The 15,500-nt window shown below is 41.8% G+C and overlaps 2 protein-coding genes across 2 annotated transcripts; both read right to left on the minus strand.

The window, feature by feature from the left end:
* Positions 1-936: 936 nt before the first annotated feature.
* cnn2 (calponin 2) lies at positions 937-7,345 on the minus strand. Its single transcript, XM_029525456.1, has 7 exons — positions 7,173-7,345; positions 4,457-4,578; positions 4,238-4,304; positions 3,666-3,803; positions 3,423-3,539; positions 2,688-2,834; positions 937-2,420 (listed from the first exon to the last, which is right to left on the minus strand). The coding sequence occupies exons 1-7, from the start codon at positions 7,227-7,229 to the stop codon at positions 2,115-2,117; spliced, it is 954 nt and encodes a 317-aa protein (XP_029381316.1). The 5' UTR covers positions 7,230-7,345; the 3' UTR covers positions 937-2,114.
* Positions 7,346-9,411: 2,066 nt separating this feature from the next.
* Positions 9,412-15,252, minus strand: crsp7 (cofactor required for Sp1 transcriptional activation, subunit 7). The gene is made up of 3 exons (XM_029524908.1): positions 14,931-15,252; positions 13,836-13,910; positions 9,412-13,745 (listed from the first exon to the last, which is right to left on the minus strand). The coding sequence occupies exons 1-3, from the start codon at positions 15,000-15,002 to the stop codon at positions 11,991-11,993; spliced, it is 1,902 nt and encodes a 633-aa protein (XP_029380768.1). The 5' UTR covers positions 15,003-15,252; the 3' UTR covers positions 9,412-11,990.
* Positions 15,253-15,500: the final 248 nt, after the last annotated feature.

Here is a 15,500-nt window from a genome sequence, read left to right on the forward strand (position 1 = left end):
TACAACATAGATCATTTACAATTATGAATGTAATACATAAAATTGTATCAGTTACAGGCGTGACCATTTTGTGAACAATACTTTTTTCACGTTTCCTTAACTCATTTACCTTTATTTCGGTTTAATAATTGTAATAAATGACATTTAATTATTTACTTTTAATACATTTAAATTACATTTTGACTTTAAAAGAACTTAAAAGTTCTTATGAAACTTGAGGCAAAGTGATTCAGGGTCAATGCCTTCGGCTTCTTTTGAAATCCTTTAGGATCAGTGATGACAGGGTCCATGGTTTTACCTCTATTGAAGTTAAAATTATGGCAATAGTGCAGTGGCAGCTGTTAGAACAATTGCCTCACAACCCTAACCCCCTAACCCTGACAAAAGGGTGGTAGGGCTGACAGACAGATAGATTAATATTGTAATACCAAAACATTCTCAAATATTGCTATGACCTTCTCTTTAATCTGATATCCTTGTACTTGGTGAATTGATATCATACTTTTCACATTGCTGCAGCTCAATGTTTTCAAGATAATTTGCTTCAAAGAGTTTATAATTGTAGAGATTAATTTAAATTGAAAGAAATCTCAGCAGTGAAAATTTTGCTTATGAAGAAAGGGAAAAAACTGAAATGTGACATTGACTAAAGTAGTAAGGGACAACTTGTTTAGATGTATTGTGGACATTTTTTTTTTTGATAACTGTACAGGTGATTAATGGGCCTGTCAGACTTGGGTGACAGGGACTGCGAAGGGAGAAGATCATTGGCAAGAGAGGTGACCAAGAGCATTTAGGACATCAGTCGAGCTCCAGTGATCTTTGATGGAAGGGACTTCTACAATTTCAACAAAATTGGTATCCTGTGGATGAAAAGTCCTGTATAAAATATTCCACATCAAGTGCTTATCTATTGCACCACAAATTGACACTGAATAATGAATACACATCTTTATTACATAAAGATAATAAAAACAATCTAAAAGCCTAAATTCAAACATTCATCTTCCATTGGCATAAAAATTATTCCCGAGGAAAAACGATCCAATACAGAGTTATTCAGAGTCAAAGTACAAAATAGCCCCATTCAAATTACAAATATGCATAAATAATAATCTAATGATCAAATACAATAATATGATTTGTTCACATATCTACCAATATTAATATTGATTCACTTAAACGAGAGAAGAATCCAGTATTCTTGCTTGGAATGTTCAAAACTTCACTTGAGACTTACTTTGTCCACTCCCAACTCTGCTGCCTCGACTCCAAAGAAAACAAGCTCAACTTCAGTTTGTTATACAAACAATGAAAATATTTCCTCCGTTATAAGACAGAAAAAAACTGACATGAGTGAGAGAGCAGATGAAGTAAAGGATGGTGAGACTGATTTGTTCCCTCATTTGTCTGAACAATCTGAATGGTTGACCCTACATATGTCAATCACCAATACTGAGGGGATAAAGGAAATATTGGGGAGATGAAACAAAACAAACGTACATTGTCATTCACGGATTGAAATACAGAAATACAGATTAAGCTGATGCTGTTTACACAGATTTTATAACTATGAGACAGCACAAGTACGGGAATTTTGATCACAATAGCATGCATTTCCTAAAAACTGTTAAAGAAAGAAAAGTCCCTAGAATTTTACTTTTACTTTCATACTGCCATTACTTTGAAGAAGAAAAAAAAAAAAAAGTGTGGGGGAGGGGGGAAATCTTCCTTAATGTAACTAATTACTCAGCAAAAATCGCAGGGGAAAGAAGCAGACTGTGGCACCCAAAAAAAAAAAAAGAAAAGAAATTCCCCGGGATAGAAGACTTGTAAAGCAAAAATGATTGGGTTTGTGGTCACTTTAAATATAAAAGCAGAGATAGAAAAAAAAATAAAAAAATAAAAATACAGTTCATCATGATATGTGTAACAATGGTCTGGCACAAATTGGGCTAACAAAACAATTTCATACAATACTAAAAAGGACGTGACCCCCCCGAAAAAAAAAAAAAAAAAAAAAAAGGTACAACATCCTGAATATAAAAATAAGCCGCCTGCCTTGAGGTTTTCTTTCCTACAGGTCTTCCCTTCCTCAACTCCCTTTCCTTCCTCTAGTAATCTGTCCCATCATCATGGTACACCTGCTCTTCTTCTTGGTAACCTTGGTAACCCTCGTCTTGGTAATCTGGGATGTAGTCGCGAGCGCCACCTGCCCCGTTTTCATCCCCTGGTACCTCACCAGCTTTAGGACAGTACTTGGCATCATAGATCTGCCTTCCCAGGCCAAAGTTTTGGCCACTCTGATTGGCTCCCTGGCTGTAGCCCATCTGCAGGGACATGGTGCTGTTGTCACACTTGTCTGTGCCCAGCTTCTGGTCATAAATGGCACGCCTTGTACCTGGAGCTGTCATTCCGGCCTGTAGTGGAGTGGAAGAAGGGAACGTTAATCACAGGTACATAAACAATGTTCCCTTTCATATTGGAAAGTTGGAAACAAAGTCCTAACTTCACTGAGCCTTGTTAAGACTTGTAGTCAGCTGTGAACTCCTGGATTGTGTGCAGGTTAAAACAAGACTCCAGTTCACAGCAGTGAGAGGAAAGGAAATGATCGATGCCCTGAGGCTTATTTCCACTGCACCCCTCTAATACAGATTTTATGAGAGGTTGACAATATGTTCTGGTACCTGGCTTGCTCCTTTGTTGGTTCCCATTTGCAGACTGATGGTTGTGTTGTCCATGGGGGGCTGAATTTGAGCTTTGGGGTTATACAAGTGCCTCCTGGTGCCATATGCGTTCATACCTGCCTGACTGGCACACTTGTTGGTCCCCATCTAAAGAACGAACAAGGGAAACAGCACACAATATTTTGGTTTTAAATAATATACTAAACTTGGAAAACATGATTGCGCTTCAAAACCAATTTGTTGTGCAACAAATGGTGAAGATATTGCACAATCATTGTATTTCTGAAAACCAATGCTACTAAAGTTAGTGAGTTGTCTAAACAATAAGGTGTGTTGTAACCCTCCCCTGCTGAGTGAGTAGCCCTCATAGCCATTTGACATCATGCTGGTAACAGAAACAACAAAACAGTCTAAAGAGGCCGTGACAGCAATCACCAGCTTTTATTCAGAGGTATGCTATGCTTGACATGAAATCATAATCAAGTCTGGTTTTGCAATAGTTTCACCACATGCAGTCAGTGTTCAGCTTTCCAAGCATGTTAAGTGCCTCTTACAGAGCAACACTGCTTCACAGTCCAATACCTCTTTCTTTCAGTTACAAATTAGGCAAATTTTCAATAGCCTTAAGTATCAGTGACAGACTGGTTCCAAAGTAAACTTCAGTCACGGTTTCACAGCAGTTTCAGATCTAAAACTGGACTCACTGCTCATCCAGGAGTCTCAAAAACACTCTACCTGTAGGCCAATGACACACTGTCCAGCCTTCATCTTCTCATCATCAAACATCCTCTCCTGCTTGTCAGCATACTTCACGCCAATGTCCACCCGTGACCGGCAGCCCTTGGTCTTTGCCTTAAAAGTTATTGTTAAAAAAAAAAAAAAAAAAAAAAGTAACTGTGAAGTTCCAAAAGTCTGGTCTTACACATAACAGATGACCACATTACTATTGCCAGCGCCCTATGTCTTCAAAAGACTCACCATACTGGCCAAAGCGAGCAGGGTTGTCTGGACCTGCGTCATGTTGCCGCTCTCAAACAGGTCGTTGGCTTCAAAGATATCATGAGGTTTCAGGCCGTACTCTGTGATGGCTTTGATGAAATTTGTCAGGTTCTCCAGCTAAAACCAGATCAATTTAAAACACCAAAATTGTGTTCGTTCATGTAGTAGTTCATAAATAGTGCATTTGTAATGACAAACATGCAAAAGTTCAGTTTACACATCATATTGTTATTCGAGAGAAACAGTGTGTGTGAAAACTAATCTCAAACATGGAGGTACATTTCCAGTGGCTGGTTACACCTCAGTGAAGAATCCATTATGAAAAGATGCTTACGACACAGTCAACAGGGACTGTACTGTATAACCATGACAGAGTGGCAGGGAACATTTTAAGCAACAGCACTTATTGTCGATTATGTATACCTCTGTAAATGCTAAGTTAATTAGCTATTTTCCAACACAACTTCAACTTGTTTAAAAAAAAAAAAACAATTAATAATAATAATAATAATAATAATAATAATAAATAAATAAATCATCAGTTAACTCACCTGATGCCAGTTGAGTGCTGACTGGTTGATCTTTTTCACTGAGCCTGGCTGAAGTTTGTTGATGAGCCTATGATTAAAAACAAATAAATTTATTTATAAAAATAAATTAAAAGAATAAGGCAAAAGGAGAAACAGTCAAGCTTTTCAAACTAGCGTGTACATGGACACAAATGAGCCCTCATGTTGCTGTGTGATGAACCATTGTGGATCTTTGCTTACTCGCACAGAATGACGCCGTTCTTCAGGCCTTTCTGGAAATCAGGGCCGATGGTAGAACCAGTGACTTCTTCAATCCAGATTCTCAGCTCCTCCTCTTTCTGAGGGTCATACTTCTGTGCAATCTAGTTGGACAGAGAAGTTAAAGGTCATGTTTCTCATGAGTAGCTACCATAGCCAGAAGCTAATTTGTTAACCAATAAATACATTCATAAAGCCCCCCCACCCACCACCACGTCACGCAAAATTGTAAGATGTATCAAATCTATACAAAACATGCACAATTAAGTTGTCTCTAATAGTTACAGAATCACAAATAAAATATCTCAAAAAAAACACAAACATTTATCATTAAGGGTGTTATTACTGCAGAAACCACCCCTGAGCTTCCCTCAGCCCCAGTGTACTATGCTGTGTCTACAGAAGGGATTTGTTTCATTTTGCCCTCATAAATAAAAGAGGTTATACTTACATGCCCTGAAACACACAAGCAAGCGCGCGCACACACACACACACACACACACACACACACACACACACACACACACACACACACACACACACACACACACACACACACACACACACACACACACACACACACCACACACACACACACACACACACACACACACACACACACACACACACACATCCTGTTTGGTAAACTGCAAAATTCTGCAAAGGAAGGCAGTTGCTAAAAGAGGGAACGTGGGTGAGTTTTAGGGGCCTTAATCTCGCACAAAGCTCGACACTCTGGTGAAGGGCCACTGTTGAGGCGTTATTTTGATTTATAAGCTTGTTTTGATTGGTGACAAGTGTGAAAAGCATGTTGCTCCAGCTCTGAAAAAAAAAAAAAAAAAAAAGACCATTCAGGAAACGCAATGCATCATGGCCACATTAACAGGTCAGTCCGTTGTATGCACACCAGAGAGCAAAAACGAGAAGAACAGATGTAAACATTTCTCTCCTGCAGTACAGGAGTAGGTGTTGAATGGGCTGCGTGCAGACTATGAACCGTCTAACACTCTCCCTGTGTTCCCAGAGGCCGAGGAGAAACTGAACCACATAGCCTCAGCAACCGTATACATTGAGGTTGGCCACGCTCGCCTCACAGCTGGTTGTACTCTTCAGGAATTTCTTCCTTCTAATTACATTTCCTTCATTTTGTTATCCCCGCATTAAAAAACAATACTGGCCAATTAAATTGCCCACAAAGTCCTGCATAGATGTAATTTGCAGAGACAAGCTGAGCACAAGGAATTTAGTCGGCAGTGCTTGGCTAAAGAAGCTGAATGAACCAGCGAGGCTGCAGGATCCCTGAGTTGAGCCAATGAATGAACAGAGTTTAAGGACAGAAAAGCAGCTGTATCCTGCAGTTCAGTTCAGAGTTCAGCATCTAAACTTCAGCACATTGGTTGATATTTCACACCTATGGATGTTGAGGGGGAAAGGGGGAAAGGGGGTAAAGGGGGAAAAGGGGAGTGGGAGCTAACAATAAGGTAAATACCTAAATGCCTCACATATCAATGGGGGGGGGGGGGGTCTACGTCAGCAATGGCAGGAAATACCATTCAAGTCCAGCATCTCTTTAGCCCACCCACCACGCCACAAGTAACCAACAGAGAAAAGAGAGGTGTTTTCTTTACATCCGGCTCATGTTGTCCTGTGGACATTTGGGGAGGGAACGTGACCCTTTCTCTCCCATACAAGGGCACAGCCAAGGAATGCAGGGGAGTTGGGCTGGGGGGGGTCAGGTGAAGGTGAGCTAAGTTAAAGAAACTCATGAGAGATAAAACTGACCATCTCTACAAGCAGGCCATCTGTAACTAAAACTTTTGAAGTGACACAGCATCAAACAGTAACACCACACGTCCAGTTTAAAAAGGTGAAGTGGTGAAGGTTGTGCAGTAATCTCCAGCATCAGCCTTGGTATTTTAAGTGGATCCGGGTGTGCACAGATCTGTGCAGACAGGCCCAAATAAACAAGGTGCTTTCCTCACTCAGACGTAAGCTTCACCAAAGACTGGCCTTACTGTGATTACTGGTTTTGGTTTGATTCGTTTCAGTCTGGGACTTATTATACAGAGTGAAATCTGAAGTGAAAAGTAAGAAGCAGCAGCACGGCACCTTAACACGAGGGGGGGAGGAGGAGGAAACTCTTTAGAGTATTTCGAAAGAGGCAGTAAAAAAGGAAAACGGCCGAGGACAATAGCGAGGATGGATGACAGCCAGCTCAGGGACTGATATGTAGATAACATTCACTGATCATGCAGGTCACGTCGGCCGGCTACAAGTTGCACACTCAGCCGACAGAAAGTACAGCAAACCACCATAACAAATTTGCCACAACGACATAGTTCCCTGCCAAGAGGGACAACGCCCATAGTCCGGTTTTAAGTTAGTCTTGCAAGGGAATACCAAGATCAGTTCCCAAAGGTGTTAAGTTCAAACACAGACATGCACTTTGCAAAGTAAATTACAGTCTAGGGAAGGTTCGTGAAAATCATGAAATGTTTTAATCTATTAAGAAAAAAATTAAATGCCTCTCTTGGCTTTGTCTTTCCAGCCATCTCTTATCTACCTTTTAACCTGGGTACGGGTGTCAAAATGGAGGCCAGGTGACTTTGATAGGGACTTCAGTGAGACTCAGCGGGTGGATGGTGAGAGGAAAAGTTAATGCAACTTAGTTTATTTAATATATTAAGTATCCACATACCTTATTTTTGACTTCTGCGGATAATCCGTAGGCAGGACCTTTGTTAAACGAAGCCATTGCCAAAGAATTGTGATTCTTCGATTATGGTTGACAAAAAATATATATGAGACACAGCCTTCAGAATTAAAACTGCGCTAAATGATCTTCGACTTTCTCTTCCAATGAAACCTCGCTGAGAACTAAATACTTCCTTTCTGCTTTACGGCCGCCAATTAGAGCGCTCCCACGGCCTCACCAAAGAGCCTGCCATCAGGGGTCAAGATAGTTCCCTGCCATGTTCAACACTGTGGACAGGATGAAATTACTCCATTACTATTCTGTGAGCCCTTTTATACGATAAATTCAGACTTGTTTTAGCCGAGCGCCAAGGATCTTTGCCAAAAATCAAGTTCAAGCCTTGAAAAAGCATCGAGACCTTTGTATTGGTGTTTGAGTGAGCAGGCAACGGAAGAAGCAAAATCTGGAAAATGATTCAGTGTCACTCATAAATGTAATGACCCTTTTGAACCGATACCCATGGTAGCACACATTAGACAGACAGAAGATGTTGTAGCTGGGATTTGCTACATGTATGTGAATTCTAATAATAATTATCATTACTAGGGTGGAGGAGGGTTTGATCAATCATATTATATTATATTGTTCTATAGAGTAATTAAAAGAGCTTTTGCTTCACTTATATTGACCAACTATAACTGTGAAGTAAAATATTGAGTCAGTGACAGTATGCAGTGAGCTCACAGGATTAATACAGAACCGTCCATTCACGGACGGATTTCTCTTGTCGGTCGTGCTACTCTTTGTTTAAACTCTCGGTTAATCGATCCCAGGCTCCACCTTTCCTCTGCTCTTCCTTCGGACTCGATTGATATCAAAAAGTCCTTATATGGAAGGAAACTTCCCAAATTCCTGAATGGTGGGAGTGATCCTCGGGTCCCGCCCTGCATACCACACAAGCAATGGACTAGACGAGTCCTCGCATTTTTTTTTTTTTCTTTGAGTCACTGTCGACTTTAAAAAAAGGAACTAAACTAAGCACAATGAGCTACTGAGGTGACGTAATGTCGGCGCTCTGGGCTTTTAGATAACAGATACAACTTCTCCTCAGGGGCCAGGGAGGGGGGCCAAGGCAGAGAGATTCAGAGGGATTCAGGTCCCGGTGTCATCTTCTCTGGCCTTTTCTCTCTTTTGTCACATCAGCTGGATGGTTCAAGGTCTACCGCACTGCTGCTGCTGGGATCTTCATTTTACTCCAATGTCATGTATTTTAACTGAGCTCAAATGTTGAAATGTTGGAAGAAAAATTGTACAAAATATGAGGTCCAACATCACCTGAAAACACCCGGACACACACATCAACATATGTTTGCTTATAGAAAGTAAGCAGATGCCCAGCTGTCCAGAGACTGCTACCTGTTTATGAGCTATAGTACTTCTGGGTAATAACCTATTGGCGTTTGTAGAGTCTTGAAATTGAAACCCGTCAAAAAAATAAAAAATAAAAATAAAAAAAACAGTATGCTACCACCAAACCTAACATTTCTCAGACAGTTTGGTCCAGAACATCAATTTTCAGTTTCTTCAAAGCTTTGATTTCTGGTTGAAAAGAGTTTCGGTGTTATGAGCCAGAGTTTGAGGTTTGGAAATTCATGACTGAGGGGTTTCATGCTGAAAATCAAACCAGTAGCGTAGTTTGTGTTTTTATTTATAAAGCAAAATATTGTAGCTTCTCAAATCAGCAATTTTGATATATTTCAATCATATATTGAATATGGGTGGATTATAAAAAGACAGTCTAATAAACCTTATCGGGCTCTGGATTTATGAAGACAAAAGTCAGCAGATTAATCAGTAATGAAAGTAATCAGTTGCAGATATTGATTTCAGTGAAAGACACAGCTTCAGCATGATGTAGTGTTTGACGTCTTCATGATGCATTGCCAAGACATGAAGAAAAATCCTGGAAGAGTAATGACAGAGCCAGACGTTGTTGTTTGAGAGCAAGTCTGGTCAAAAACACAGCTGTATTCCTCTTGGTTTATAGGGCCGGTAGTCCCGTCATACAGGTGAGCAGAAGGCTGACTCAGTGTCTGAGACCAAACGCGCAGGAGGACACGCTTATTCTTCATTCTAATACAATGATACTTAAATGACATCAGCTCAATGAGTCACGGCAGGAAGTGAGGCTGCTGATCGTGGAAAAAAAGTAAAAAAGTAAAATATCATCTATGCAATGATGTTGGGTATTGCAAAATGTGGCTTCAGAAACATTATACATTTTATTTTCACTGAAAAAGAAAACATTACAAAACGGATGTGATTTGGGTCTTGTACCAAAGATGTTCCCTTTCAGCTGGACCGCATCATTCGTAGGCCAGGACATTTCTGTAGCACCACAATGCTTATGGTGCAAACAATGCACAATTTTGTGACACAATCACTCCAGCAGGGAGTGATGTAGCTGTGATGCCCCTGAGTCAATCAACCCGTCAAACATGTATACACAAGCATTTTCTTAGCTGAGGTGGTCACAGTTGCTCGTCTTTACAGATGGAATATGACCAGAATCTTAATTCTGTTTTACTGAAAATAACATGGCATGTTAAGTTTAGTATTTTCCAGTGAACTGAAACTACTCATTTCACCCCACACTTGCATCACATATTGACTTAGACTCGAGAGGAAAATGGATAATGTGCACCCCCACATGGATGAACCAAGTCAACACAACAAATTACAGCAATTTGTACAGTGCCATTCAAAACAAAAGCAGAAGTATACAGAGCTCAGTGACCATGTAGGGAAAGTATTCATGATTGATGATAACTGTCCAGCAGGACTGCAATGTAAAAGACCCACCAGTCAGTCGACTGAGCTGAAGATTGAGATAATTTTATTTTTCAAACAATTGAGAGATGTTAAACACTGAACAAACAAAGATGCCCCAGTCAAAACTCCAGAAAACAGGTTCTTATCAACCAGTTGTAGCACTTTTCCTTTATTGCCAGCTGTGTGTTGTGCAGTTTCTCATTGTCTGCAGCTTCACCCTTGCTCCATCAATGTGTACAAAAATGAACAGAAACGGTGCATATACTAGCTTCATATTGATCATGGGATTTGGAATTCTTGCACATAAACCCAGCTCCTCAGACAGGCGTGTTTTATGCAGAAGCAAATCCAGATTAACCGTTTACCAAGGCACATTGGTAGGGATGAATGACTGAAAGAAGGAACTAATGAGCAAATAAGAAAGGGCATTTATGAGCCTATCCTAATCCAAATTGTGAAGAAAAAGTGGTAGTGACTGATGAGTATAAAGAAGAAACAAAAGTATTAGTTATCACATGAACAATACCATGAATATGTGATGCACACAGCTATCTCTCTCTCCCTTTAATGTTTGCTGTATTTAAAAATGGAGGCAAAAAGCAATGCTACCTCAAATGACATCCTAATTTTCTTGTAAAATGGTATGAGCACCTGGAAGATCTTTATGTGTCTGAATAAACTACCGGCACAGAACTGTAACTTGTGGAGCATCACTCACTATTCACACTTCTGGCGAGTCAGCAATTAAATGACCAACAAGTTATCAACTTATGTACAAGTGCTTAAGCGGTCTCATTCACATACATTCACTTAGGTTGTTTAACTTAATAAAATATAATGTAAGGTGAAGCAATTTTAGAAGGCAAATGATATCTTGAGGAATGGAAACAATGTGAGTTCCAGCATTCAAGAATTTTTTTTTTTCCCCATCTCAAATGCAGGTATTGATCAATAACATCTGATCCGCCATTCTACAACATATTGGGCTCCGGAGAGTCAGTTGGTGGTGACAGTTTTCTCTTTAGCAAAGTTCGATGGCAGCACCATTTTAATGGGACCATTTGAAATCAAATCATTTTTAGATTTGTCTTTGTTCTTTACACTAAAGATACTGGGCTTAGAAAAGCTGTGTGAGGAGACGGAGAGAGTGAAACTGGGTGAAGGGAAGAGTATGGAATGTCAATAACCAAATGCATGGGTCAGTCTTAAAGAAAGACCAAACAAACGCGTTGGTATGCCCTCTTTTAACAATGAAGATTGGCCTGACAATAATTTGATGCAAACATGAAAAAAATGTTTTTTATAGGTTTTTGAACGTCTGTTCTAATGAACTGGTCAAAAATAAATAGATGTATACATGATACGAAATTTATAATTTACTCTTTATATCTCACATAAAGCTTCTTGTAACTGCCAAATATGCTCCAGAATTTCATACTCTGGACATGTTCAGCTCTACCTGTGCTGGATGATTTCTACCAACACCTTTTCTGGGCACCAACATACAGGCCTTCCCTCAAACACTAGATTGTGATTCCTCATTGGAAACTAGAAGGTAAAAAAAAGAAGAAAAGAAAAAAAGAGGACATTATCATTCCCAGTAATCCTGAAACAGGAGTACAACACTGAACTTAAAAAATTTGCATTATAATACCATTTCCGGTTGTCTGGGATAATTGTGTCCTCTTTTTTAGGCCTTCTGTGTTAGTACCAGCACTCTGCCCCAAGGGCCTTATTATTCCTGTGGCTTTCAGTTTGAAAAATAAAACAGAAACAGCCCTTTGTATTACAAACTCAACTATTCTTTTAATCTTTACTCTTTTATACCAAAACCTCAATAGATTATCACAGAAAGAGGAAGAGGCATGGGGGGAGTTTAGCAGGCCTGGCTTTTGCCAAACTCACAGTGGACAAACAAAATCACAAAGTATCTTGTCTCTCTAGAGTCAAAGAAAGGAGTGGAGAGGGACAGCCACCTTCTTAAACACCTCAGTCTAGGCAAACATATGGCAGGATGTTCAATTTGCTTTCGTCCCCATGAGGGTCCAATGATATGCACTCTGTCCAATCATACCAGGTGCCCTTGGTATCATAACAACCATTCACCCCCGGCCAGTGCTGTGTGTGTATTCTGTCCAGGTCCTCATCCGTCACCTCCCGACTCACTCCCGGTAAATCCCCTACTGAGCTGTCCGTCTGCAGAACGTGTGTCTTCCTCGACTCCTTTATCTCCTGTTCTTCCCTTTTCAAATACTCTGACATGAAAAAGTGTGCACTAGGGGCCTGCACCCCCGAAGAGGTGAGCACATTGCTCTGAAGGTTCAAGTAGGACTGGATGATTTCATTTCTGGACAGCTCCTTCCAGTTTGTCTGGTGAAAGGGGTTATGGCTGGGGCCTGGGGCTGTGGCCGGCGCAGTGACTGGGTTTGGGGCTAGGGTTGGGGCTAGGGTCGGGGCTAGGGTTGGAGCAGGGACTGGGGAGGGGACTGGAACCAAAAGAGCAGGCTGTTGTACAGTGCTTTCAATTCTCTGTCTCGTTTCAGATGGCTCAGGAGTGGGGGCTTCCTCTGTTTGAGAAGGTTCTTTATGTGCCAGAGGTTTGATCTGACCTGTGACAGGGTCAAATGTTAGCCTGCGTTCTTTTAACCGCACAGGTTTAGTCAAGTCTTCTATTTTCTGGCCATCTAAGTTAACAGAGTGGTCTCTAGATCTATACTTCCTCCTTTTATGCTCTGAGTTTTGGGCTGTTGGCCCATCTATGTCATCAGACACAGACATGGCTCCCTCAGATGTGGGTCTGTGCAGTTCTGAATTCTGTTGGGGAATGGAGGTTGAAGGGGAGACTGATGGGGAGTCCAGCGTTGGAGATATGACTTGCTGTGGGCAATGAGAAGGGACTTCTGATGAACTGACCCAGTGCATTGAAGACCTATGAGAAGAATGTGGGAGCTTGTCAGTATAGGATGCTTGGGCAGGCGAGGACGCAGGCTGGTACAAGGACAAGGGAGGGTCCCTAGAGGAAGGGCTTGGGATTGGAGTTCCTTTTGGTGCATACACTGAAGAGCGCTTGGTCACTGTGTCGTGCTTCATGCTCCTTGGACTGGTGGTGAGGCCTCGAGGACTTTTGGCTTGATAATAACCTCCCCCACCTCCTTCATCCATTCTGGCCTGCTGTTGCATCACTGCAACCTTGATCAAAGAAGAAGTGCTAGGTAGTTTTGCCACTCCAGGGGAGCTGGGGCGAGGCTTGACAGCATTAACTGGAATTCTGTTGGATTTATCATTATCAAGATGCTCTATTCGAGATCTGTCAGGAGATGGTACAACCTCCTGGTCAGGAAGGGCATCTGGACTCCCTGCAATCCCATTGGTGGGCGGTGGTAAAACATTGTTATCATACGGAGACATCTTGGAGATTTTCTCTGGTAAGTGCACTCCACTATCTCTTTGCTCTGCCCGGCGCTTGCGGCTGCTTGATTTTTCAGCTTTTGGTGAGTATGTGTTGTGAACATCATTCCTGACCTTGACTTCGGTGACACCCTTCCCCAGCACAGAAATGTCAGGGGGTGAAGAGTCTGTTCTGCAGGGATGCGAGCTCCCATTGGTAGACCCAGTGGCACTCACAGCCGGCCCTGGTTCAATCAACTTTTGCCAGTTCCTTAAGAGTTTCTTAGCACGCTTAGCGAGGTCTTCATCCTTGGTCTTCTTCCTGACGTCATTGATCAACTTTCCTAGTCGGGTTTCCTAAAAAATTATGTGTGTGCGAGACAGAAACAAATTCAGCAATACAATTTCTACATGAAGCAGTAATTTGTGTGTCATTACTTGTCATACCTCAAGTGCTTCTTTGGTGATAGGATACTTTTCAAGACAGGCAATCACCTCCAATACAACCACCATATTGCATATCTGCAGGAGATAATACAAAAATTTGAATTACTTCACCTCAGCACAAAGCAAATATTTGGTTTTGGCTTACACTGACATTAACTGAGGAAATAAAGGTGGACGTGATTGCTGAATGGGATTCATGACCGCTGCTTTTAGTTATTCATATAAATAAGTCTTATAACTTCTTCTCACGTGTTTAATCAAGTCTCTCAAATTGATCTAAAAAGCCAGGGAATCGCGTCTACAACGTGTGTGTGTGTGGGGAGCGAGTTAACGTTAAGCTATCACGTTAGCCAGAGAAACATTAGCTTGTCTGTGTCTACGATGTTGAAAAGTAAAGATGGAGAAGTGTCAACTCAAAAAAACCTTTCCATTGCAAACGTTTCTTAAAGGTGTAGCGTGTAAAGAAAAATGTAAGTTGGAAAAAATACATAAACTTTGATCTAAATGAGTTACTTGCCCTGTCGACAAATCGGGCAGCGTTTGAGTTTCGGCAGACTTACCTATTAGCTGAATTGGCTACCGCTAGCAATTGACTAACTTGGGAAGGAAGGACCCGACTATTTCCTACAACGTAGCTTACACTACTCTAGCTTCTGGCAAGATAGCTATCTTTCAGACTTCGCTAACGTGGGATTATGGCATAGAGCAATCCACATCCAAATCCAAGGAAAATGAGCATTGCCAGGGAACATAAATGCTTGCCGTCCATACCGTGAAATACTTTAAAGCCGCTTGCTGTTGCGGCTAGGTTAGCCGCTAGCATGCTACACGGCTGAGCTAACGCCAGCCGTCTATCTAACCATGGCAACACAGCTGCTAGGTTAGCTTACAAGCTGTCAACTCCAAGTCTTCAGTGTCTCTTCGCATATCAGACACACGCTGTTGCTCACCCAGAACATACACCGGCGGTAAATAAAACCACTAACAACACACTTATTGGACAGTTATCGGGTGGGGTGCATTGCCGAGCTCGCTGGGGTGAAGATAAACAAGCTAACACTGGCGAGCCAGTCTGCTAGCTTTAGCGTCACTCACATTGCTCTGACTGTCGATGGCCTGCAGCAGCCGGTCCCTCATCTGCTGCGGGGTTGCTGAGACCGTTGTCATTGCCTGTTCGGTGCGATCCGGAGGATGGAGGGAGGAATCCTCCAAAATGAAAACCGGCTGACAATGGTGACTCAAAAGCCGCTACGGTGGAAAGTCAGGCGCCCGAACAGCATATTTTTCAGTCGCCTGAAGGGTAGACGGCTCAGTTTGTCTCACATGGAAGTGGGAGATGTGTGCGCTGTGTTGGCCGCTAGCTGCTGCCTGCTCGGCGCTCTAGCAACTCACTACCAGCTGCTGGATCTCTCAACGGCCTCCTGCTGCATGCTGGGAAACGGTGATTGCGCCCTGACGTCCGCACGTCTTCAAGTAAACATCCCTGCCGTACATTTCCACCCCGGGGTTTACCCCTCTGCCTGCTCCATCATACCCCCATTTATCAGGCAGCGCACCTGCAGCCTCAGCTGCTGAATTTAAAACGGTGTGGGGACGTCTATAACAAAGGCCAAACAGTAGAAAACAAGGGGTATTTATTATTTACTTACCTAAAGTCTCATTTAA

This window comes from Echeneis naucrates, chromosome 17 (assembly GCF_900963305.1).
Source record: "Echeneis naucrates chromosome 17, fEcheNa1.1, whole genome shotgun sequence".
Lineage (NCBI taxonomy): Eukaryota > Metazoa > Chordata > Actinopteri > Carangiformes > Echeneidae > Echeneis > Echeneis naucrates.

Bases quoted from the DNA above. Each gene is read 5' to 3' on its own strand.
- crsp7 (XM_029524908.1), bottom strand. From the start codon at position 15,002: ATGACAACGGTCTCAGCAACCCCGCAGCAGATGAGGGACCGGCTGCTG. The intron at 13,911-14,930 runs GTGAGTGACGCT...TATCTCCTGCAG, and splicing joins CCATCGACAGTCAGAGCAAT to ATATGCAATATGGTGGTTGT. The intron at 13,746-13,835 runs GTATGACAAGTA...ATAATTTTTTAG, and splicing joins TCACCAAAGAAGCACTTGAG to GAAACCCGACTAGGAAAGTT.
- cnn2 (XM_029525456.1), bottom strand. From the start codon at position 7,229: ATGGCTTCGTTTAACAAAGGTCCTGCCTACGGATTATCCGCAGAAGTC. The intron at 3,540-3,665 runs GTGAGTCTTTTG...ATAACTTTTAAG, and splicing joins TGCTCGCTTTGGCCAGTATG to GCAAAGACCAAGGGCTGCCG. The intron at 2,421-2,687 runs GTACCAGAACAT...ACTCCACTACAG, and splicing joins CCAACAAAGGAGCAAGCCAG to GCCGGAATGACAGCTCCAGG.